Here is a 24,209-nt window from a genome sequence, read left to right as displayed (position 1 = left end):
GGGATTGTGCAACATGGCTCGGAGGTCTAACGTGGACTCCGTGGAATCCGTGGCTGTTAGATTCAAGTCCAAACCCCAAGCCCAGCGTTCGAGGCCCTTAGCTATATTTTCCTGGCCTTCATCTCTTGTCTCCCCTTCCTCACTCAGTCCAGTTATGTTTGTATTTTTCAAACAGAGAAGTGCCATGGGCTTCTGGTTTACTCACCACAGGATCCCCAGAGCTTGCTGCGGACCTGGAGCACAGTAGTGCTCAATCATTTTTTGTTGAATGAATGAATGACTTGAGGTTCACAGAGATTCTTGCTCTGTGATTTCTGAAACCCTAGAGCTAAAGCGTGATTATTTTATTTCTAGTTAACTAAAATGCCTTTCTCACTTCCGTAAACTCAGTGGAATGCTTTATGACCATTCAAAAAGCCATTTATGAAGAGTTTTAACAACTGGGAAAATGCTTATGCTGTAAAGTTAAACAAGAACAAGCTGCAAAATCTTACAGTCTTACAGAACCACACCTGTGTGTGTGTGTGGTGTGTGTGTGGAGGGGGGGACGGGGGGTTAGTTAGAAGAGAAAGTACCCTAATAGGATGCTATGTAACTTGTTTTCTTAGTTTCCCCCCATTATTTCCTACGTTTTCTTTAGTGAACAACTATCTATATTAATAGAAGCATAATATGCTAATTAGATCGGACAGCCAAAGGACCTTCTGGATGTCATTCCAGACGTCCTTCCAGATGAAGCCACAGCAGTGGGGGACCGAGGCAGAGGTGGTTAGGGGCGATCAGGCAGGCAGGCAGAGGTGGTTAGGGGCGATCAGGCAGGCAGGCAGAGTGGTTAGGGGTGATCCGGCAGGCATGTGAACAGTTAGGGGCGATCAGGCAGGCAGACAAGCAGTTAGGGCCATCAGGCAGGTAGGCAGAGTGGTTAGGGGTGATCAGGCAGGCAGAGAGGTTAGGGGCGATCAGGCAGGCAGGCGAAGGCACTTAGGGGCAATCAGGCAGGCAGGCAGAGTGGTTAGGAGCGATCAGGCAGGCAGGCAAGTAGTTAGGGGTGATCAGGTAGGCAGGCAGTGGTGGTTAGGGGCAATCAGGCAGGCAGGCAGAGTGGTTAGGGGCGATCAGGCAGGCAGGCAGAGTGGTTAGGGGCGATCAGGCAGGCAGGCAGGTGAGCAGTTAGGAGCCAGCAGTCCCACATTGTGAGAGGGATGTCCGACTGTTGGTTTAGGCCCACAGGGATCGGGCCTAAACCAGCAGTCGGACATCCCCCAAGAGGACCTGGATTGCAAGAGGGTGCAGGGCAGGCTGAGGGGACCCCCCCCCCCCACTGCACAAATTTTATGCACCGGGCCTCTAGTTAATTTTATAATAGAAAATGAAAAGAAGGAATACATTATTTTTAGTATTGTAAATGGTAGCCCCCTGCAAATTTTGTAGTGCTTCAGAGTTGGCAAAATGCTTTTGGATCCACAGGCTCTTTTGATCCTTCTAACTATTCTTTGAAGATGATGGGCCATGGTGGGCTGGCTCATTCATTCATTCATTCATTCATTCATTCATATTTCCCCTGCCAGGGCTGGGACTTAGAGGTGAGGGTAATATTTAAGGAGGCATAAGGAGACACCTAATCTTCAGTTGCTGCAAGTGTTACCGGCGATATTGATGGCAAAACAGCACCAGTTATTACTGGCTAAGTTGGACCTCAGCTTCCTTCATATATATATATATATATATATATATATATATATATATATATATATTTATATAAGAGGGAGAGAGAGATAGAAATATCCATGATGAGAGCCTGCACACCCCCCATTGGGGATGGAGCCTGCAACCCAGGCATGGGCCCTGACTGGGAATCAAGCTGTGACCTCCTGATTCATAGGTCGATGCTCAACCACTGATACCGGTCGGGCTGGACCTTGGTTCTTGAGTTCGGCAAAGAAAGAATTCAGAACCAGGAACTAAAATTAAAAGAGAAAGTTTATCTAGAAAGTTATAGAGGTAGTAGAAGTGAGCCAGCTGGGCTGCGTAGGCTCAGCAAACAAGTTACAGAAACAAAGGAAGGCCCCTGTTTGGAGCTTAGGAGAGAGAAAGGCAAAGCTAACAGGTAGGGGCAGAGGGAGGGAAAAAGAGGGGGGAAGGAAAGGTACAGGGGTGCAGACTGGGGAGGTTTTAGGGGAGGCTCTCTAGAATATTTATCAGCTTTATGCTGATGCACCAAAATGAGCTTTATTTCCCTGACTCCCATCCTTGGAGTGGTTGGCACAAATGGCACTAATTGGATTTTCTGTTCTCTATTTCCCTGAGTAGGGTGATTTAAGTTATTTACCCTCTGGTTGGGGGAAAGTGTAAACCAGGTACTTTAATGGCAGTTTCCTAGATGGCTGTAAACTGTCCCAGTTTCCCTATTCTACTTGGTCTGGCTTACTAGCCTGTCTCAAGTGCATCATCAGCCCTAAGAATGAGCCCTTCCTTAAGTTTTGCCCCCTGGTGCCCTCCCCTGCCTCATCCTAGTCCTGGCCCAGGCCCCACTCTGTGCCAGGCACTGTTCTCTGTTATGGGGATCTAATGGTGAACAGAACACGTAGAACTCCTTCACAGGCTTCTATTCTAGAAGGGGAGACAGGCAAAGTTGTTGTCCCGCTATTACAGTGGAGGAAACAGGCTCCCTGGGGGAAGTGCCTTGCTCAAAGCAAATAAGCAGCTAAAGCTTGAGGCCCCTGACCCTCACACCCAGTGGTCTTTCTCCAAAGTCTTGTGTGGTATCGACGTTGATATTTATTTATTTATTTTTTAAAAATATATTTTATTGTTTTTTTTACAGAGAGGAAGGGATAGGGATAGAGAGTCAGAAACATCGATGAGAAAGAAACATCAATCAGCTGCCTCCTGCACACTCCCCACTGGGTATGTGCCTGCAACCAAGGTACATGCCCTTGACCAGAATCGAACCCAGGACCCTTGAGTCCACAGGCCGACGCTCTATCCACTGAGCCAAACCGGTTAGGGCGAGACGTTGATATTTAGGTTCAAGTGTTGATGTGCTGGTCCCCATGGGTATGAAATGGAATCAGCATTATAACTTGGGCTGCCTGTGGACCCCCAGGTGATGGAGGAATTTCTGGTGTGGTAGGGGGCAGATGGGGAAAAAATTATGGACAAAGCCTGGCTAATACACTGGCCCTCTCATGGAGGCACTGCTTTGCTAACTCTAAGTGGATCCTCTCACTCGCCTTCTAGCCTCCTATGTGATCACGGACCTGACCCAGCTGCGGAAGATCAAGTCCATGGAGCGGGTGCAGGGCGTCAGCATTACCCGGGAGCTGCTGTGGTGGTGGGGGATGCGTCAGGCCACCGTCCAACAGCTGCTGGACCTCCTGTGCCACCTGGAGCTGTACCGTGCCGCCCAGATCATCCTGAACTGTGAGTCACCAAGAGGGCCCTGTGCGGCCGGCCCCTGAGCAGGAGCTGCATGTACTCTCTGGCCTTTAAACCTTTGTGAATCTTTTAAAAAATTAAATGAGCTTTGTGCATTGGCAGTATCATAGCTAATGAGGTTTATCTGAGGCACGATTATTACTAATTGGAAACTTTTCCCAATTCTCCGATATGACAGTTTAAAATAGTCAGCATTAGCGATGAAAAGTTTTTGAATGGAAAAAAAAAGTTTGAGTGAAAGAGTTTACCATCCAACTAAGAAATTAGTCACAGCTTATCTCTGGTCATGGGTGGAGATGGGGTCACACCCAGCCGCCTGGATCCAGAGCCTTTATTCTTAGCTTTTCTCATGGGAACATCAAAGAACGAAGTGTTTGGGTTTCCAGGAAACAGTGAAATTTTGCCTGCCCCCTTCTCTTCTGCGTAGAACTTTACTCAGACCCCTGCTCTCCTGTTCCAACTGCCCCTGTCCTCTCAGGGCTGTGAGAGTCTACCTTGGCTACCCAACCCTCTTTCTCTTCCCCTTGGCCTTGCTGATTAAAATTGCGTGAGGAAGAGAGAGTAAAGCCTGTTTGTTTCCACATCCACAAATCCCCTGGCTGTTCTTTTGTTTTGGGAGTTAGGTTGTGTTTTTACTGGTGCTTTGAGTCCTCGGGCAAGATAGTGCCACTTTCTGTACCTTTTTATTTTCCAGAGGGGAAAAAAAAAGTGCTATCAATTTCTGTTACTTTTTGGAGGTGAGTAAAGAGGGTATGCGAAAAGCATTTTAAGTTTCTGTATTCCAGTTGGTCAAAGCAGATTTCCCTTCCCTGACTGTAGTGAGGCAGGATAGGAAGAAGCTAGGAAAAATTCTTGGCAAGTGGAATAGGGAAACTGAGACAGATAGTTACTAGTAAATAGCAATTTGCAGCCATCGAGAAAATCCCATCTTCCCTAAACCAAGCGCAGTTCAGAGTAAATGGTTTGGCCCTGGCCAGTGTAGCTCAGTTGGTTGAGCGTCCTCCCATGCACCAAAAGGCTCGATTCCCAGTAGGGGGCGTGCAGGAGGCAACCAATCAGATCTCTCTCACATTGATGTTTCTCTCCCTTTCTCTCTAAAAAATTAATTAAAAAATACTTTTTTAAAAAAGTAAATGGTTTGCACTTTTCCACAACCAGAGGGTAAATAGCTTAAGTCACCCTACTCAGGGAGATGGTAGAAATCCAATTAGTGCCGTTTGCCAGCCACTGCCAAGGACAGATGAAGAGAATAAATCTCATTTTGGTACATCAGCATAAAGTTGATGAATATTCTATTGAAATCCTCCCCTAAATAACCAGCCTTTATTTTATTTTTTAAATATATTTTTATTGATTTCAGAGAGAAAGAGAGAGAGATAGAAACATCAATTATGAGAGAGAATCATTGATCGTCTGCCTCTTGTATGATCCCCAGGATTGAGCCCACAACCCAGGCATGTGCCCTGACTGGGAATTGAACTGTGACCTCCTGGTTCATAGGTTGATGCTCAACCACTGGGCCACACCGGCTGGGTAACAACCAGCCTTTAAAACCCTCAAAACAAGGTCCCAGCTCACGCTCTTCCTCTCTCCCTCCCAGGAGCACACCTATGCTTCCTTCCTTTTTCCCCCACAGGCATGCACCTCCTAAACTCTAAGGGACCCCATGAGGCTTGCAACCAGGGCAGCAATGGTCAGTGGCAGTTCATCTGGGGCAAACCCCCCGAACCTGTTTCTAAGGACCCCCTTCTCTCTGTTTTCTTAGTGAGCCAAAGCAGACCAGCCTAGGCTCATTTTCCCACCTAGTCCTTCTGTTATCCTAGGCCAGTGGTCGGCAAACTGCGGCTCGGCAAACCGCGGCTCGAGAGCCACATGCGGCTCTTTGGCCCGTTCAGTGTGGCTCTTCCACAAAATACCGACTTCTGCGCGTGGGCCACGAAGTTTCAGTGGCACTGAATGTGCACGCCCGCACAGTTTGCCGACCACGGTCCTAGGCCCTTTCTTGTTTCACTGTCCCCAGCTTCAACAAATGTCCTCTAAAGTTCACCTGGACTCCTGTTGTGAAATATTTCCTGCATGAAGTCAAGAACCCACACACTACCATCAAGGGCCAGGTCCCCTTTCCGGTAACAGTAGCATTAATTAAACCTTATTTTGCATGTACTTGTTGAAGATTGCTTATGACCTTGCTCAGCCTCTGGCATTTTGAGAACCTGACTTCTGCCTACCACTTAAAGGGCTTTGGATAGATTTGAATAAAACTGGTGTTTGGCAATCACACATACCAAAAGTCCTGAAGTGGCTTCCTCTGGCTCCAGGTAATATTATTTGTATTTAACAGAGGCCTTCTGAAGGTTGGGCCTGAACTGAAAGGTGATGTGTGGTAAACCACACGTCGGGGTTCACACAGGCATCAAGTCTTTTGAAATGTATTGTGGGTGGTTGCTGGTCTGATTGTGCGAAGAGCTGGGTATGTAGGTCTCTCTCTGCTCCTTGATATTTCCTTGACCTTAATTGCTGAGACCATTGTTTCATTCAATTTGTCAAACATTAAGTGTCATAAGAATTAGAATAAATTAGTACAGGCTTATTACCCAGCTACCCAATCTGTCCTCCAGCAAATCTGCCTGTGTCAGCTCCTTTTCACTCTTGTAGCCACTCCTGGGTGGTCTCCTGTATTAGCATTCCAGGTTCACCCCGAGTAGGTCTACCTCTGGCCAGCCTGTGGTGTGTGGGTTCTTGACTTCATGCAGGAAAGATTTGCAATTGTGAGTCCAGGTGATTTTGAGAGTACGTTTATTGAAGCTGGGGACAGTGAAACAAGGAAGGGCCTAGGACAGAAGAAACAACAGGAGACCAGGCTGGGCTGCGTTGGCTCTCTAGAAGCATTATGGGAAAGAAGTGAGCCAAAGCCAGTCTGCTGTCAGCTCACTGGAAAGTCCGAGAAAAGTGGGCCTTGGGGACAGGTTCAGGGCGTTAGCCTGGGATGAACCGCCGCTACCCATTGCTCCCCTGGTTGCAAGTCTCCTGGGGTCCCTTAGAGTTTAGGAGATGCACGCTTGTGAGGGAAGAAAGGAAGGAAGGGAAGGGCATGGGCTGGCTTCCTGGAGGGAGGGAGTGCGCTGGGTCCTTTGTCTTGAGAGTTTTAAAGCCTGGGAATTAGGGGAGGGCTTAGGAAAGGATCTCAAAAGAATATTCATCAACTTTCTAGGTCTATCGGTTCAGGGTCCTGGTCTCCACTGATTGGTTGACACCAGGGCAGGGGTTATTAGTTGTCACAGCTGATCTTGTTTCTTTTCTGGAGCTGAAATACAACTGAGGCCTAGATGTTATTTCTAAGGAGGAAAAGTCAGGGTGGGGGTCTAAAACCACATGACCAGTGATATGAAGGGTCAGGGGGTCTAAACCACATGGCCAGCCGTGTGCCAGCGGAGGAAAGGCCACCCTGGGGGCAAGGTCCAGCACCAGTTTTACCCATTGCTAGGCACCGAGAGCTTTCCATTCTGGTGACCTTTTGTATCTGGCTGTAAATTTCTCGGCCAGTTTGTTTAGTTCTCTGTCACAGTTGCCCAATTCCACTTTCCAAGGAATTTCCCTAGCCTTTTTTTGTTTTGTTAAACCTTACCAGTGGATATTTTTTCCATTGCTTTTCAGAGTAGAAGGGAGGGACAGAGAAAGATGGATGTGAGAGACACACATTGACTGGTTGCCTCAACCCAGGCATGTGCCCTTGACTGGGAATCAAACCTGAGACTCGTAGGTGTGCAGGCTGCCACTCCAACCACTGAGCCACAATGGCCAAGGCTTCCTAGCTTCTTACTAACCTGCTTCAATGGGGCAGCTCAATGGTGTGGAGGACCAGGTTCTTGCTTCTTTATTGCTCTGTCATCTTGGACATCTGGTGGCTGACTCATACTTGAGATGGCTGCCCCGTGTCCCCACAAGCACATTCCAGCCAGCAAGAAGGGTGTGTACAGGAAGCTGCACACCTAGCTTCTCTTCACAAGTCACTGGTCAGGACCTAGTCACATGATTACACCTAGTTGCAAGGGAGGCTGGGAAATGTAATCTTTAGCTGGGAGGTTATGTGCACAACTAAAGCTTCTATTACTCTAGGAGAGGAAGTAATAAATATTGGAGGGACAGCAGTCTCCCTACAACCCTCCCCTTTGGGCCATCCAAGTGTCTTCCCACACAGAAAACATGCAAGGGAGACAGGCCTGAAGTCCTAATCAGTTCTTTTAACTCAGGGCCCAGGATCTGTGGTGATTTGTAGTCTCTATCAGTGGTGGAATCTGAACAGGAAGCCAATTAAAACTCTCGTCTGAAATACTTGTTAAAGTAGTTGACAAGTCCGGCAGACAGGAACTGTAAAAGGTCCCTCCTGCTAGGGGAGCAAGTCCTTTGCTTGGTCCATGTGGCAGCCCCTTGTTCTCAGGAAGCCAGTGATTCTCAAATGTGTGTCCCAGATTTCTAGTCATCATCAGCACCTGGGAACTTGTTAGAATGCAAATTCCTGAGCCTCACCTAATCTGCTGATTCAGAAGTTCCAGGGTGGGGCTGGTTCTGATGCAGATGAAGGTTTAAGAACCACTGCTCTCCCTAGCTCAGCCGTGGGCAAACTACGGCCCGCGGGCCGGATTGAAATGAATAAAACTAAAAAAAAAAAAGACCGTACCCTTTTATGGAATGATGTTTACTTTGAATTTATATTAGTTCACACAAACACTCCATCCATGCTTTTGTTCCGGCCCTCCGGTCCAGTTTAAGAACCCATGTGGCCCTCGAGTCAAAAAGTTTGCCCACCCCTGCCCTAGCTGGTTTGGTTCAGTGGATAGAGCCTTGGCCCGAGGACTGAAGAGTTCGGGAGGCAATCAATCGATGTTATTGACCACATTGATGTTTTCATGTTTCTCTCTGTCTCTCACTCTTTCTAAAAATCAATGGAAAAATATCCTTGGGTGAGGATTAACAACAACAACAAAAAGAACCACTGCTCTAACTCCTGGTTCTCTACCTCCTAGCTTTGTCCCGGAGGGTTGGGGAAGGGTTGGGGAAGGGTTGGGCATTGGGTGGGGAGGTGTGTGTGGCAGGGGAGGCTCTCCTGTTCATTATTCTCTGTGGCCTCATCTGAAGTGGGAAGTTAAGAGTCCTAATCCTAAAAAGTAACTTTTCCTGACTGCCAGGCTTAGGAGGGGCCTGTGAGCCAGGCATCAGAGCCTGTGTCATCATCTTGGAGGCTTAGGAACAGGGATGAGAGGAGAGGCCAAAGTGTCAGAGCTGCGGCTTCCGGCTAAAGACGGTTTGTCTGCCATCACTGCTGAGCTCTGGAGCTAGTTGAATGCTACCAAAAGCAGGCCTAGGAGCTGAGCCTGTTGATGGTTGGGATCCTGAGATGGCTGTAGCTCTGAGGTTGGAGGCTAGAAACCAGGTGTGCCTCACCTGTGAGTTGAAACTCTCCCTCGTTCCTCCCCATGGGGAGTTAGATACACAGAGCTGGGAAGGAGACTCAGTGATGAACTAAAGAAATATTTATCAGGTGCCTGCTCTGTGCTAGGCACGGGGGACACAGCAATGAGATTACAGACAAGGTCCTAGACCTCAAGGAGCTTGCAGACCAGTGTGGATGATGACATGGAGACGCATAACCAACCACAGTGTGAGGGCTCAAAGGAGAAGTGTAGGTAGGGTAGGCAGATAGGTAGGAGAGGGGAAGAGGGGAAGATTTATCTCATCGGGGAGGGAGGCTTCCCCGAGGAAGTGAAACTGAAGTCTCCATTCAAAGGATGAGTGGGCCAGCGGAAGTGAGAGACCACACAGGCATTTCTAGGCAAAGGGGACAGCACCTGCAAAGGCCTGGTGGTAGGAGGGAGCGATGTTTGAGGACCCAAAGAGAGGCCATGGCGCCTCCCTTAGCTGGAGGACAATGGGAGAGTGGGGGCTGAGACTGGAGAGGGCAGGGTCAGGCTACCCAGTTTCACAGTTGTGGCCATTTGCTTTCGCCTGGAGCCCAGGGAAGATTTTGGAGGGCTTGTCCCTGGGGGTATCCCACTGTTCTGGCCACTGTGTGGAATGGGGGCCTGGGTGGTTCCAGGTATCAGCTGAGTAGGAGAGCGAGGAGCTTCTGGAACCTGAAAGGATTGGGGAAGAGACCAAAGTTTAGCTTCTCATCTGCTGCTACCTCCTCCTGGGAGTCTTAAGTTTCCTGATTTTGGTGTGGTCTCTCCTTGGTTGTGCAACCTTGACAGCTTCTAACTTTTGGTTTGGCATCTCATTCAAAGTCATTTCCTTCCTGGAGCTGAGCTCTCACTGAGTGGGGAATTTTTGGCTGCTGCCTAAAATAAAACAAGAGAATGAACTCTTTTTATCCCGAAGAGGCTGAGGTGTTGCAAGGTCAGACAGGGCTCGTGTTTGCTCTCTTGGAAGCTTTCCCAGCATCCGCCCCTTTCCAACTACCAGGGAACAATGAAACATGAATAGGGCCCCAGCCGGTTTGGCGCAATGGATGAAGTGTCGGCCTGCAAACTGAAGGGTCCCAGGTTAAATTCTAGTCAAGAGCAAGTACCTCAGTTGCAGGCTCGGTCCCCAGCTCTGGTCAGGACAAGAGTGGGAGCATGCGGGAGGCAGCCGATTGATTTTCTCACAACGGATGTTTTGTTTCCCCCTCCCTTCCACACTCTTTAAAAGTAATGCAAACATATCCTCAGGTGAGGATTAAAAAGAACCAAACATGAGGAGTCAGACCCTATGGCCACTAGGGGCTTGCCAGTGGAGCTGGTAGCATTGGGCCAAGACCTCCCAGGTTAGGAGTAAGTATGTCTGGGTTCTAGCAATATAACTTGGATTTAGCACCTAAGATATACCCGGCAAAGCATCTTATCGCACAAATCTTGTTATCCCCGTGTTATAATGGGGAAACTGAGGCTCAGAGATTGAGTAACGTGCGGGATGGGAACTCAGGCCCACTTGACCTTAACCCTTACTGGGGTAGGTCACTAGATGGCATCAAGTCTCCCTTCCCCCCTCTGAAAAATATAAACTCATCCCAGTTTATAATTAGATATCTCTTGTTTAGCTAGCTTAATGGCAAGGTCATGTCAGTTTTTATAACAAATGAAATCCCTAGTCCCTAACATAACAAATGAATGAATGGGGAAGGATGAGTCATTTTAGCAGCTGTTGCAGTACAGGTCCATTGGGGAGAGAGAGAAAGAGAGAGAGAGAAGGAAAACAGATCATGCCCTCAGATTTGCCTAATTTTGTCTCTAGTTTGAATTGGTAATTTTGAGTGGCGTGTGTGTAGGGGGGACAGAACTTTGAGTACCCAGGAGGGTTGAGTGAGCCCAAGGAGTAGGAAAGGAAAAGAAAAGGCCTAGAAAGCTATGCATGGCCAATTAGCATCAGGGTTCTTTAGTTATGGCTGAACCACTTTCATTTGTTCATTTCAACCATCTGAGTCAGCTGAAGAATAAAAACAAATGTATAAATATTACCTCACTGTTTAACGTGGGGGCTGTGAAGGAGGAGGGGATTTCCAGAGTGTGCCCACAGGGGAAAGACCTTGTCAGCAGCTAGAGGCCCTTCTGCTCACGTGTGTGGTGCCTGGGTTTGCTGTTGTGTTAAGTGTTCCTGGGCAGCCGGGGAGGAGACCCCAGGCCCCCCTGCCAAGGGCCCACCATGCATAAGCCTTTCAACGGAGGGAAATGGGGCATAAACAAACAAAATAACTGTCCTAGGTTTCGCTTCATTGAGGTATAAAGCAGGGAGAGCAATTGGACCTCTTCCCCAGAGCTGTTATCGGAATTAAATACAGGAGAGCACCTAGGACAAAGCCTGATCTAGACTTATTGGTAGGGATGATGGTAACAGTAGTAAGTAACAGTAATAGCGTATGACGGTGGAGCACTGCCTTATCTCCTGCTCATGGCAGCTCTCAGGTGTGGGGACAGCTTCTCCTCTCATTTGTCCCACGAGACTTAGAAAGCTTCCCTTGCCAGCGAGCCTGACCGTGGCTTGCACAACTGGTTGGAAGCATGCAGGAGTGCCGTGAGTTCATTCGGCTGTGCTGCGTAAGTGATGCCTTAGGGATGCATGCGCCTTAGAGAGTGTGGGATATCCTGAGAACACAAAGCAGCGTGGAAAAGAAGGCAGGCCCATCACCTGTGAACCTCAAAGCGGACAGAGAGAGACGCTTCTGCTCCCCCACCTCTGTCCCCCTGGTACCTGAAACTCAACCTTCAATACCTAGGGAACTTTCAGAAATATCCAGACTCTGATGTACTTGGTCTGAGAACCGATAGTTAAGCCTCAGCACCCAGCCACCAAAGCCGTAACTTCCATCACTGGCATTCCCTCCCTGTCCCTGAGGGTCCAGCAGGGAGAAGGGCCCCTGGCTGCCTGTCCTCCTGTGTGCGGCAAGGCTGGCCCCCAGTGGTGCAGGCAGGCACAAGCAGGTCCCATCTCTCCTCTGGCTGGCTCCTGTATTGTGCTGCCCCCCACCACTGAGCCACGGCTCACTGAGTCACAGTTTTTCATTAGAGGGTTTAAAATGTCGGAAATGTTGAAAATGGTCGTTCACCCCAAATGCTTCCTTCAGAGACCCTAACTTGGGGATCAGAGGATTTGTGTGTGTGTGTGTGTGTGTGTGTGTCTGTGTGTGTGTGTGTGTGTGTGTGTTTGCATTCAGGCCGGGAGAGAGGACAGAGTTCAGAGGATGACCATTGATATATAGTTTGTCCCTGGCCTCGGACCAACCACTTTACATATCTTGTCCCACTAAGTCCTGGGATAGTCGTATATTATTTATTCTGGCTCCACAGAAAATACAAATGATGCTCAGAGGATTAAGAAATTTGCTCTTGGACACAGCTAAGAATTTTAGAGCCTGGATCTGGAAATGGGAGCTCCCCCACATTTACTGTCGGTTCTGTTCTTTTAAAAATTATTTATTGATTGATTGATTTGAGAGAGAGAGACAGAGAGAGAGAGAAACATTAAATTTTTTAAAAAAATATTTTTATTGATTTCAGAGAGGAAGGGAGAGGGAGAGATAGAAACATCAATGATGAGAAAGAATCACTGATTGGCTGCCTCCTGCACGCCCCCCCATTGGGGATCTAGCCCACAACCCAGGCATGGGCCCTTGACTGGAATCGAACCCAGGACCCTTCAGTCCACAGGCCGACGCTCTATCCACTAAGCCAAACCAGCTAGGGCGAGAAACATCAATTTGTAGTTTCGCTTATTTATGCATTCATTGCTTGCTTCTCGTATGTACCCTGACTGGGGATTGAACCCACAACCTTGGTGTATTGGGGAAACACTTTAACCAACTGAGCTATCTGGGCAGGCCTTGGTTCTATTTTTTCTTTTTTTTTTATTCTCATCTGAGGATATTTTCCCATTGATTTTTTATAGAGAGTGGAAGAGAGAGGGAAAGATAGAGAGAATATTGATGTGAGAGAAATACAACGATTGGTTGCCTTCTGCATGAGCCCTGACCAGGGCCCAGGCCAGGGAGCCTGCAACCGAGGTACATGCCCTTGACCGGAATCGAAACCGGAACCATTCGGTTCGCAGGCAGACGCTCTTTCCAATGAGCCAAACTGGCTAGGACTATTTTTTTTTTTTTAAATCCTCACCCAAGGACATGCTCTCATTGATTTCAGAGAGAGAGGAAGAGAGAGGGAGACAAAGAGAGAAACATTGATTGGTTGCCTCCCATACATACTCTGATGGGTAGGGGGGAGGTTGAACCTGCAATCTGAGTATGTGCCCTGACTGGGAATTGAACCGTCGACCTTTTGGTATACGGGACAATGCCCCAACCAGCTGAGCCACACTGGCCAGGGCACCTCGGTTCTATTTTTTTTTTTTTAAATCACAATTTATATTTTTGGATTAATACTGCAGTCAAGTTTGTGTGGAATCTTTTTGAGACTATAATCCCAGGGGGAAAATGTTGTCCTGGAAGCCTGAGGTTCTCCTGTCATAGTAATGATATAACCAGCTTGGCCTTCACAGACAGGAAACCCAAAGTGAGATTTGAAGCTCATCACCACCCCTTCTCATGAACACTTGGGCCTCCTTTACCCTGTCTTGCCCTCGAGGTTCTATTTTTATTTCCATGACACTCTGGTGTACCCTCCGGGTAGCGTGGGTGTTGTATCTGCTCGGCTATCAGAGACCAGGTTTCCAGGCACGAAGGGCAGAGCGCCACACCTTCTCCCTCTTCTGCTTTCTGTGGGGGGAAAGGAGGCAAGAAAAGTCCTGCCCTGTACCTTCCAAATCAGATCAGGTGGCAGCAACTCAAGAGTAGAAATGAAGGTGTTTAAACATCTTATTTATTGTCGGCATCTAAAAGACATCTGAAAACCCATAGCATGCGGAGACGGGGGTTTCACAGGAAACCAGACCTCTCATCAGATTGTCTCCTGTCAGCTGAGCGCTGTGGGTGTGGCCCTCCGAGTGTGACGAGTGTGAGGAGTGTGACGAGCCAGCCTGAAAGGTGCTGACAGGCTCAGCCACAGGGCATTAAAATCTCTGCCGTGTGAGCCCCCCCACTCCCAGCTGTAGGCCACTGCAAGTCACTGAGAAAGAACAAGATAAACAAGAGAGAAACCGGACTCTCCTTAGGATGAAAACACAATAACGCCTTTTATATTCCCCATGGGTAAGAGGCCATAGAGGGCAGCCATAAATGGGTGGGCAGCCATACCAGGGAAATGGGCGTTTCTGGCAAATGTGTCTTGACTGAGACAAAAAGACCTGTGCAGAAAGGGGAACAGAGTCAACAGGAATAGACCCAGAGCTCAGGTTGGGCCAGGTGGTCACCCTTACCCCAGTTTGACAGATTGGAGACAGACTCAGCCGGGCCTCTGACAGGGGCACAGTGCTTCTTCTGGGGCCACAGGCAGTTAGGGGTGCAGGTGAGACCTGCAGGAAGCTGAAGCAGTGGTGAGCAGCTCCTATTCTTGTGGCCTGGCTCTGCAGGAAATGGCAGCCTGGGGTCACCAGGGGAGCTGGGGCCACCTCTGCCTTTTTGCCGCATACACAGATGTATGAGGACGCCACTCATGTGGCCCTTTGAGGAACATGGGATCCTACCCTAGGCAGTTTGTGGAGGGAGGGTGCCGGGAAAGAGGCCATCTTCTAAAAGTTGTCAGGGAAGATAGACACAAGGACACCAAGTGGCATGGGGTGGCCCCTTCCTGGCAGGGGCACAGTGTCCATATCTGTACACCCCCGGGATCAGTCAACTCGTGAATCAGCACTCACCGTGGTGGTGGTTCACTGCTGCGTTTTGTACAAGGGACTGTGCTCTCCCTGCCTGGGGAAGGCAGCCGTGTTCCCTAAGACACAGCCCCGTGATTCCAGGGGTCCTGCCTGCAGGGCTGCCGTTGGTGAGTAACCAGCTTCTGGGCTCCCAGTTTTGGCCAGAAGGGCCTCCACCTGATGGGAGTTGGAGAGAGGGCGGTGTGGTCCATGGCCACCCTTCTGAGATGCCTGAGGACCCAGGTGGGGAGATGTGGAGTGCGTATTCTCCAGGGACCCGGCCCTGCCTCTTCACATTTGTTCTGGGAGGGGACCCCACCTTCCTGCCTCAGTGCCCCTTTGTTTAGTTTTCTCCTCAGGCGGGTCTCCTCACCTCCCCGCGTCCCAGTTTCCTTCCTTGCTAAATATCAGTGCACCTTAGACACTTGGTAGCAAATGTCAGAAGTGAGTTGGATCTGAATTTAGTGACCACCTGCTTACTAATCTGGGCCCGATGGATTTTCCAGGGCACACGGTTTTTGGTAACTCTAGTTCAGAAGACTCAGTTCAGTCATTAATTTAGTTAGCTTGCATATTGATTTTGTTTCTTAAGAAACATACGTTTTGCCCGGCCAGTGATGCTCCCCCACCTCTGGTTGAGCGTTGACCTGTGAACCGTCGGTCATGGTTTGATTCCCAGTCAGGGCACATGCCGGGTTGCAGGCCCGATCCCCAGTGGGGTATGTGCGGGAGGTGGCCGATCAATGGTTCTCTCTCATCATTGATGTTTCTATTTCTCTCTCCCTCCCTCTCTGAAATCAATGAAACTATTTTTAAAAAAAGAAACATACTTTCCTATGCAACAAATCCATGATCACTGTTGAAAAATTCTATAATGTGAAGAAACTGAAAAATGAAAACCTCCCCAAACCCAGAGTATAAATTTATTGATAATTACACCACCTAGAAATAACCACTGTTAACATTTTGTGTATGTTCTGAGGCTCTTTTTCTCTCCATACATAGATGTCTTCTCTATTTTTACACATATTTTACCAAAACACTGGTAACATATGTATCCTTTTTTGTTCACTCAATATATTAACGCCTTTCCACGTCAATGGATATACACATAACATCTTTTTATTTACTACTAAAGTGTGAAAAACACACAAGTTAAAAAATTAAGTGAGGGAGCCCAGCTGCCACGCACACTGGTTGTCCGTCGTGGCAGTGGCAGTGGTTGGGCTGCAGTGGGGCGGCTGCCTCCCGAGCGATGAGGAAGCTGCTCCAGAGAAGGGCAGGAAGGGCCAGGTCCTAAGGCCTCTGCCTCCCAGACTCCACGTGGGTCTGGCATGGGGGTGGTGACGGAAGATGGAGCCACCTAAGGAGATTCAGCCACTCTCTGACTTCCAACAAAGACCATCACCATCATTTCTTGAGCACCTACTCTGTGCTGGGCATCATTCTGGACATTGGGGTGGATTCAAAAGAGATAAAAGGCACAGTTCTATCCCTCAAGCAGCTTGTAATTTAATTTGGGAGCTGAAACCCACTCAGATGATGTGGTGTAAGAACGCTAAGAAGCATTATTTTACTAGAATAGGCACTAGGAAAAAGTTCATGTGTTTGTCCTTGTCAAACCTATTGATGTCTTTGCTCATGAAATAACCAGATACGCAGATGAAAACAAAACCATTAATATTCACTTAAAAGAAGATACTCAGAGCCCTGGCTGGTGTGGCTCAGTTGGTTGGAGCGTTGTCCCATTTACCAAAAGGTCTCGGGTTCGATTCCCAGTCAAGGCACATACCCAGGTTTAAGGTTTGATCCCTGGTTGGGGCTCATGCTGGAGGCAGCCAGTGTTTCTGTCTCACCTCTCTCTCTCTCTCTCTCTCTCTCTCTCTCTCTCTCTCCCCCTTTGCCTTCCTCCGGGGAGGATGAAACAAAAAAACATGATATCCAGGAGTTGTCGGTAACCAGCAGACAGGCTGGTTGTTCAAGCTGGATGGAGTTCTCCATAATGCCTCCCAGACTTGGTTTATGAGAAGCCTCGAAGGATGTAGTTTCTCATGCCCTCGATGGCTATGTTGGTAATTGAGTTAATGAACTGTTTTACTTAAGAACCTGTAGAACCCCTCTAGAGGAAGAGGTGCCTAAGGCCTGGTATTATATGGTGAATAAAATAAAATAGAAGCGCATTTACTAAAAAAAAAAAAAATTAATGAGTAGTAAAATACATAGAGACAGAAAGTAGGATGTTGGTTGCCAGGGGCTGCGTGAGGGGGAATGGGGAGTTAGTGTTTGATGGGGATAGAATTTCTGGAGATGGATGGTGATGGTAGTTGCACAACAACGTGAATATACTTAATGCCACTGAACTAAACACTTAAAAATGGATATGATGGTAAATTTATGTTATGTGTATTTTACTATAATTAAAAAATAAATATACTAAAACTAAAAAAAAGTGTAAACAATTTAGATGAAAATGAAGACTCCCACCCTACTCTTTATACTCACTATGTGGGCTGTAGAAGAGCTAACCAATGTTTTAATGAGGTTCCTGTGTTTTGAGCTAAGCCATTGACACGCAGTGTTTTCTCTTAGTTCTGGTGAAAGTCGTCCAGAGTAAACACAACTGGGAAATGATGAAAACTGGTTGGTTTCCATTCCAGGGCCTGAACTCTAAACAGCTAAGCTCTGCTACTTCTTTTATAAGTTGGTTTTATTTAAAAGAATACTATATCAGTGACAGTCAAAGAAAAAGTCACTTTTTATCCCCCATTCAGCCTTCTTGTTACTTCTGTGCATTCCCTCGAGCCTTTCTTCAGTTCCCACCCTGTTTTCCTGCTTTTTAAGCAAGTGGGGTCCAGGGCAGTGCCATCTGCAGGTGATGGTAATGACCTTGGTATTTGAGTAGTTCTGTCCTAACCAATGGGAAGGGACAGTGAAACCAGTCCTAGGTTTGAATCTTATCAGCTGTTTGATTCAGGGGAAAATAATTTTGCCTCTGAGAGCCTCCATGTGCTCAGAAAAAACAAATGCAGATAATTGTTGACCAGCAGAGATTGTCATGAAAGTCAAATAAACCTGCTTGGTGCCATACAAGTGTAGTGCCAGGCATTTAGGCACCATTAATATTGTTCTAGTCCCAAAGCTTGTGTTTGAGGTGCTTTGGCTCCATGGTAACAATCAGTTTTGTTTAGAGAGAGACAGTTTACCTTTGGAATGAATGGATGCTACTGGGGACTCAAAGGCTGGAGGGGGATTGCCTCAGCTCCACCTGATGATGCAGGTGTGAGAGCTAACAAGGCAGAAGCCTTCCCTGGGACTTTGGTGCCCCCATTTTTGTGGTTTCCAAATATGGGTCTACTGAAAACCACCAGAGAGTGAGGGGCCATGCATGCAGGGCTGCAGAATTTGGATTTGATCTGGAGGCAATGGGGAGCTATCAGGAGTCAGGTGAAGAGTATATTCTTTATCTGGATGATGGGGTCATGAAGGCTTTCAGCAGAGGAGTGATGAGGCCAGATCTGTATTTTAGTGAGATGCAGCCAGGGAGGGATCTGAAGGCCTCTGAGCTGGAGGCAGCGGCTGCGGGGAGAGATGACACCAGGGCAGCAATGGAGGAAGCTGCCTGACATAGAGAAGCTGGGTGGAAGCCAGTGTAGACACCCTGGCAGTACCTTGGGGTTTCCCAAATCGATGCAAAGGGGAAGTGATTACAGAAGGCAGGTGACCTCCACCCAGGCTCCTTTGGCCAGCCCTGTCTGCCCAGCTGTGTGATCTTGGGGAAGTCACTTAACCCGCCCAGGCCTCAGTTTCCTCATCTCTAACTGGGATAAAATGGAAAATCCTTGTGCGGATTTGATGTATGCAAAGCTGGGCCTGGGTGTCACAGTGTTGGTACTCAGTTGACGTAGCTGCTATTTTCAGAGTCCCCGTCTATAGAACAGGGAAGGATGCATATGTTCCCACTGCTTGTGGAAGGGGAAGCTGTAGGACTGGCCAGAACTTTTATATTCAGGGGATCAACTAGGGACTTAGCAGGATGGATAATTTAACTACCCCACGTGTTCAGGGAAATGTATAATTTATAGAACCCTTTCATTTTTCTTTCAAATATGTTTTTATTGATTTCAGAGAGAGGAAGGCAGAAAGAGAAAGAAACATCAATGATGAAACAGAATCATTGATTGGCTGCCTCCTACATGCCCCCCACTGGGGATGGAGCCCGAAACCTGGGCATGTGCCCTGACCAGGAATGGAACCGTTACCTCATGGTTCATAGGTCGATGTTCAACCACTGAGCCACACCAGCTGGGCTATAGAGCCCTTTCATGCCTGTGTTCTCATATTTCCCTCCCAACAGTCTGTGAGGTAGGCAAGCAGATATTAACACAATCTTCCTTTTATAGGTGAGGAAACAGGCCCTTGGAATGAAAGTGACTTTTTACTCGGCTGGTGTTGCTTAGTGGTCGAGCATCTACCCATGCACAAATGACCCGGTTTCAGGCTTGATCCCCAGTAGGGGGAGTGCAGGAGGCAGCTGACCAATGCTTCTATCTCTCCCTTCTCCCTCTCCTTTCCTCTCTCTCTAAAAATCAATAAAAACATATTTTTTTTAAAAAAAGTGACTTGTCTGTCACACAACTAGTAGGATTACATTTTTTTAAAATCCTCACCTGAGGATATGTTTATTTATTTTAGAGAAAGGAAGGGAGAGAGAGAGAGAGAGAAAGAGAGAGAGAGAGAGAGAGAGAGAGAGAGAGAGAGAGAAACATTGATGTGGGAGAGAAACATCGATGAGTTGCCTCTGGAATGCACCCTGACTGGGGATCAAACCCGAAACCGTGGTATGTGCCCTGACCGGGAATCGAGCCCGAAACCTTTTCGTGTATAGGATGACACCCCAACCAACTGAGCCACCTGGCCAGGGCACAGCTAGTAGGATTAGAAACCAGGTGTTCTGACTCAGAATGTCAGAGCTGGAGCGATCACAGGAGATTGTCCTGACCAACCACTACATTTTACAGACAGAGCGTCCGAGGCTCCGAGGGAGAGAACTCGCTGGGGCACGCTGTGCGTTCGAGGCAGAACCTGGACTAGACCAGCCTCCGATGGCTGTCCCACTTCACTGGATGATAACACCTTTCTTCCCTTCCACCTTGTTTCAGGGAAACCAGTTCCTGAAATCAGGCCTTCTGTCCCAGACTTCCCGGGTGCCGAGAAGCCAGGAAGGCCCTGGGCAGCTTCTGTAAGAAACACGGAGGATGAACAGAAAAAGGGGCAGCCTGTGAGGCCAGCTGCCCTTCCCGACCCAGGTATTTTTAATTAAGTTAAATTTTTAAATTTAAAGAATACTTAAGGAAATGATTTATCTATAAGGATATTCAGCTCAGTATATAATGGCAGAAAATTAGAAACAACAGTGGGAATGGTAAAATTAATGGCAGGTCATTGCAATCATGTTAGCCTAACATAATACTGTTAACAGTATTAACATAACAGTGCTGTTAACAATGATTTGGATATGTATGCATACATGGAAACATGCTGACAATATATTAAATAAAAAAAGTCAGATAATAAAAGAATATACCGTTCTTTACCATTTTTATGGAAAGAAAGAACTCAGTGAATGAGGGCTGTGTGCCGGACACTGTTCTAAGCACTGCAATGATGTTAACTTATTTAATCCTTCTTAGCTGTGAGCTTGGTGATTGTCCCATTCCACCGATGAGAAACTGTGAGTGCAGAGCGTTAAACAGCCCGCCAGGGTCATGTGCATGGGACCCAAGTATCTTACCTGTGGTTTCCCACGCCCCCCGCACGGACTGGCCCTGCACGCCGGCTCCAGGATTCGGAGCCTAGTGACCTCTCTGTCTGTGTCCCACAGGCCCGGGGCCTGGCCTTCACAGCCATGTGGTGGGCGCTACATGCCCCGCCACCGGGTCCTCTTTGCCAGTCACAGATCTTTTGCTTTGTTCTATGGCACCTGAAGCACCGAGAGGAAAGTGATTTGCTTACGGTCACATGAGTAGGAAGTAGCATCTGAGCAGTGTCATTTGAACACTTGTGTCCCTAACCTCTGCACACACTGCTATCCCGAAGCCTTTCAAACCACTTCAGATTTGTCTCCATTCTGAGTTATTTCCTGTAGCTAAAGAAAAGAAAGCCCAGGAAAGGGCTCAGGGACAGTTTACCCCATGATGGCAGGACTCAGCTATAACTTCCCTGAGGGGAATTGCTACTCACGCCCACATCTCCATTGTCACCATCTCTCCCCTGGAGTCCAGCCTCCCTTCCTTTCTCCTGCAGCCTCCCGAATGTGAGCCAAAGATCCCAAACCCATGAAGCCTCAGTTCACTAATGCGGATCCTGAAGCCAAGGGCAGCATGGACTGAGAGGAGCATGCATAGGCTTTTGCATTAGGCAGACCCGCATTTGAATTCCAACTTTGCCACTTTCTAACAGAATTATTTAGCCTCTCTGTGCCTCAGTGTTATCATCTATAACATGGGCATAATAATAATACCTACATCATCATGTTGTGGTAACGAATCGTACACCACAGGTTTGCCCCATGTAAGTGCTCATTAAATATTAGCTGATGTCACCCTGGCTGATGTGGCTCGGTTGGGCTCATCCAGGGCACAGTCAGTTACCGGTTTGATTCCTGGTCAGGGCACAGGCCTGGGTTGTGGGCTCCATCCCCGGTAGGGGGCGTGTAGGAGGCAGCTGATCACATTTATGTTTCTCCCTCTCCCTTCTCTCAAAAATCAATTAAAGTTTTTTAAAAATTATTTTATTATTTTTTATTTTTTTTAGTCTTCACCTGAGGATATTTTTCTATTGATTTTTAGAGAGTGGAAGAGGGAAAGACAGAGAGAAATATTGATGTTAGAGAAACACATTGATTAGTTGCCTCCTACAGGAGCCCCAGACAGGGCCTGGGCCAGGGAGGAGCCTGCAACTGAGGTATGTGCCCTGGACCAGAATCGAACCCGGGACCTTTCAGTCCGCAGGCCAACATTCTTTCCACTAAGTCAAACCGGCTAGGGCTAAAAAAAATTTTTTTTAAATGTTCGTCAATGTTAGGAACATTCCAGACACCCCAGATAGTTCAAGTCTGGAAAATTAATTCTAGGCCAAGGAGTCTGAGTTATTTCCTGTAGCTAAAGGGGAAAAAAAAAAAAAAGAGTGCAGAACTTTGATCAGCAATTAAAGATAAGGGGAAATAGTCATAAATCGAATGTGATACTAGTTGATGGTCAATAGGAAACATGGTAATAAAATAAGGACATTCTAGGGGAGGGCTGGTCAGGATGGAGGAGGTGACAGGTGTAGCCACTCCAGTTGTTCCTTATCTAGGTGACTGCAAACACAAGCATGACATGTTTCTGCCAGCTTCTGCACCCTTCAGTTTCTTGAATGGCCCTCAGAAGCACATGTGCCCTGGCTGGTGGAGATGATAAATACAATCTATAGACAGAGACAGGAAGTTGATTGTTTATCTTTGCCCAAACTGAAAATAAGAGAGTAATCATCAAATAACCCAAAGCTTGTCCTCTCTTGGGAAAGCCCCAAACTTCCTTTGGGCCCCAAAGTTTAGGCTGATTATCTTGTAGGAATGGAGAATGCGGAGGCAGCGAAGGCTGGGGAGGGTATGGTAAGTGGGAACAAAGATTACGTGCAGGAGACACCAGCCGGGAGGTTCTAGGTCAGTGGTTCTCAACCTTCCTAATGCCGCGACCCTTTAATACAGTTCCTCATGTTGTGGTGACCCCCAATTTCATTGTTAGAAATTGAACATAATTAAAGCATAGTGATTAGTCACAAAAACAATATGTAATTATATATGTGTTTTCCGATGGTCTTAGGTGACCCCTGTGAAAGGGTCGTTCGACCCCCAAAGGGGTCGCGACCCACAGGTTGAGAACCACTGTTCTAGGTACTGCCTGGTGAGTCACACTGACAGCCAGGGAGGTGAGGGCCCCTGTTGCTCCTACCCCTCACCGTGGTAACTGGGGAAGGATGCATAACCTGCCAGAGCTTCCTGGCTGAATGAGTGGTGGGGTCAGGATTCAGCTCAGGTGAGTTGCCCAGAACCCACTTTTGTTTTTTTTTTAATTAAAAAAATTTTGATATTTTAGAGAGAGGATCCTCATGCCTCAACCAGAGGATCCAACCTGCCACCTTTGGTGTGCAGGAAGACACTCTAACCACCTGAGCCACACCGTCCAGGGCCAGAGCCCACCTCTTAACCCCTGTATATACTAACCCCCTTGCAGTAGGTGAGGAGGAAGTGAGGGAGATACGTGGAAGAGGGAAATACTTGAGTAGGTGAGCCACAGACACGTTCTGAGCACTTGATTAAACAAATTCTCAAAGCCAGAATCCAGATAAAAGGGCTCTGAGTAGCTGAAATAACTCAAAAAGCCTTTGCTGTGGGAGAGGCCACTGGGCTGTCAATAAGAATTTATTTACTCTTATTCTACACAGTTTTACCAGCCGTGGTGCTCCATACATACATAGCAGACAGAGACTGATCTTTGTGCTTTAAAACTGTCATATCTTTTAATCTGCACAAGAACTCCATAGGAATGGTCTGTTACTGCTCTTTTGACATTTGAGGAAGCTGAAGAAGTGAAGCGCAACTCACCAAGTTCATGTTAGAGGCAGGACGTGAGCCCAGTTCTGTCTGATAAACAGAAAGGAGGCAGGGAGGCTGCAGAGGCAGACCCACTGCCAGCCACAGGGCAGCGGACAGAAGACCCCAAATGCCAGCACTGCCGTGTGTTCTATACTCAGGCCCACAATGGTGCCACACGGCAGGACGGGATTTGCTGCATTCCGTTTGGGAAAGCAGACATTCTAGAAAGATTTTCATAGGAAATGTTTGTTGTTGTGTTTTTGGTTGGTTTTTTTGTAAACGTTTTGGCACATTAAAGGTTAACTCTTAGTGTTTTTGAAATGAGATTTATGTAGCCCAGTGTCTTCCCTGACCCAGTCCTTCCATGAGCATTTACAAAGCAAGGGCTAGTCCTTATCTGGTGTGTCAGCCTTGTAGTAGTGGCCCAAATCCCATTCCTGTTTATTTACAAAACCAGAGGGATACATAGACTCAGCCTCTCCTCATAGGTCACAAGAGTGGACCTCAGTGACCCCCCCAACCCAAGAGACCTGGTGCAGCCCCCAGAGTGAACCCCAGGCATCAAGTCAGACCAGAAAATTCTGGCTGTGTGAGGCCAGTGCTGACCTTGGAGTCACAGGGCAAAGGAAGAGGACAAGGGACTATGGGTGTAGCTCTGCTCAGAAGCCAGCGCTGGGTCGGGGAGAGGGGAGAAGCAGGAGGGAGATCGAGTTGGGCTGGGGCAGCAGTTCCCAGAATGTGGAGCCTGTACCCAGTGGTACATGAGAACATTGGATCCTGGAAAAAATATATATGAATGCGGGGCTATATATAAGTAAATAAATATATATATATATATAATTAACCCTGCCCAAAGAAC

At 47.7% G+C, this 24,209-nt stretch overlaps 1 protein-coding gene and 1 pseudogene across 1 annotated transcript in view; both read left to right on the top strand.

Moving 5' to 3' along the window:
- Nucleotides 1-24,209, top strand: part of IRAK2 (interleukin 1 receptor associated kinase 2) — a 59,440-nt gene that overhangs the window by 8,635 nt on the left and 26,596 nt on the right. Inside the window, exons 2-3 of the mRNA XM_023749428.1 lie at nucleotides 3,241-3,423; nucleotides 19,872-20,018. Of these exons, the coding sequence (XP_023605196.1) occupies nucleotides 3,241-3,423; nucleotides 19,872-20,018 (330 nt within the window). The remainder of the gene's footprint in view (nucleotides 1-3,240; nucleotides 3,424-19,871; nucleotides 20,019-24,209) is intronic.
- LOC111824941 lies at nucleotides 3,523-3,655 on the top strand (annotated as a pseudogene).

The sequence above is a fragment of the Myotis lucifugus genome, unplaced genomic scaffold (assembly GCF_000147115.1).
Source record: "Myotis lucifugus unplaced genomic scaffold, Myoluc2.0 scaffold_8, whole genome shotgun sequence".
In the NCBI taxonomy this organism is placed as follows: domain Eukaryota; kingdom Metazoa; phylum Chordata; class Mammalia; order Chiroptera; family Vespertilionidae; genus Myotis; species Myotis lucifugus.
Note: the sequence above shows the minus strand (reverse complement) of the source record. Positions and strands in the feature narration are given on the sequence as shown.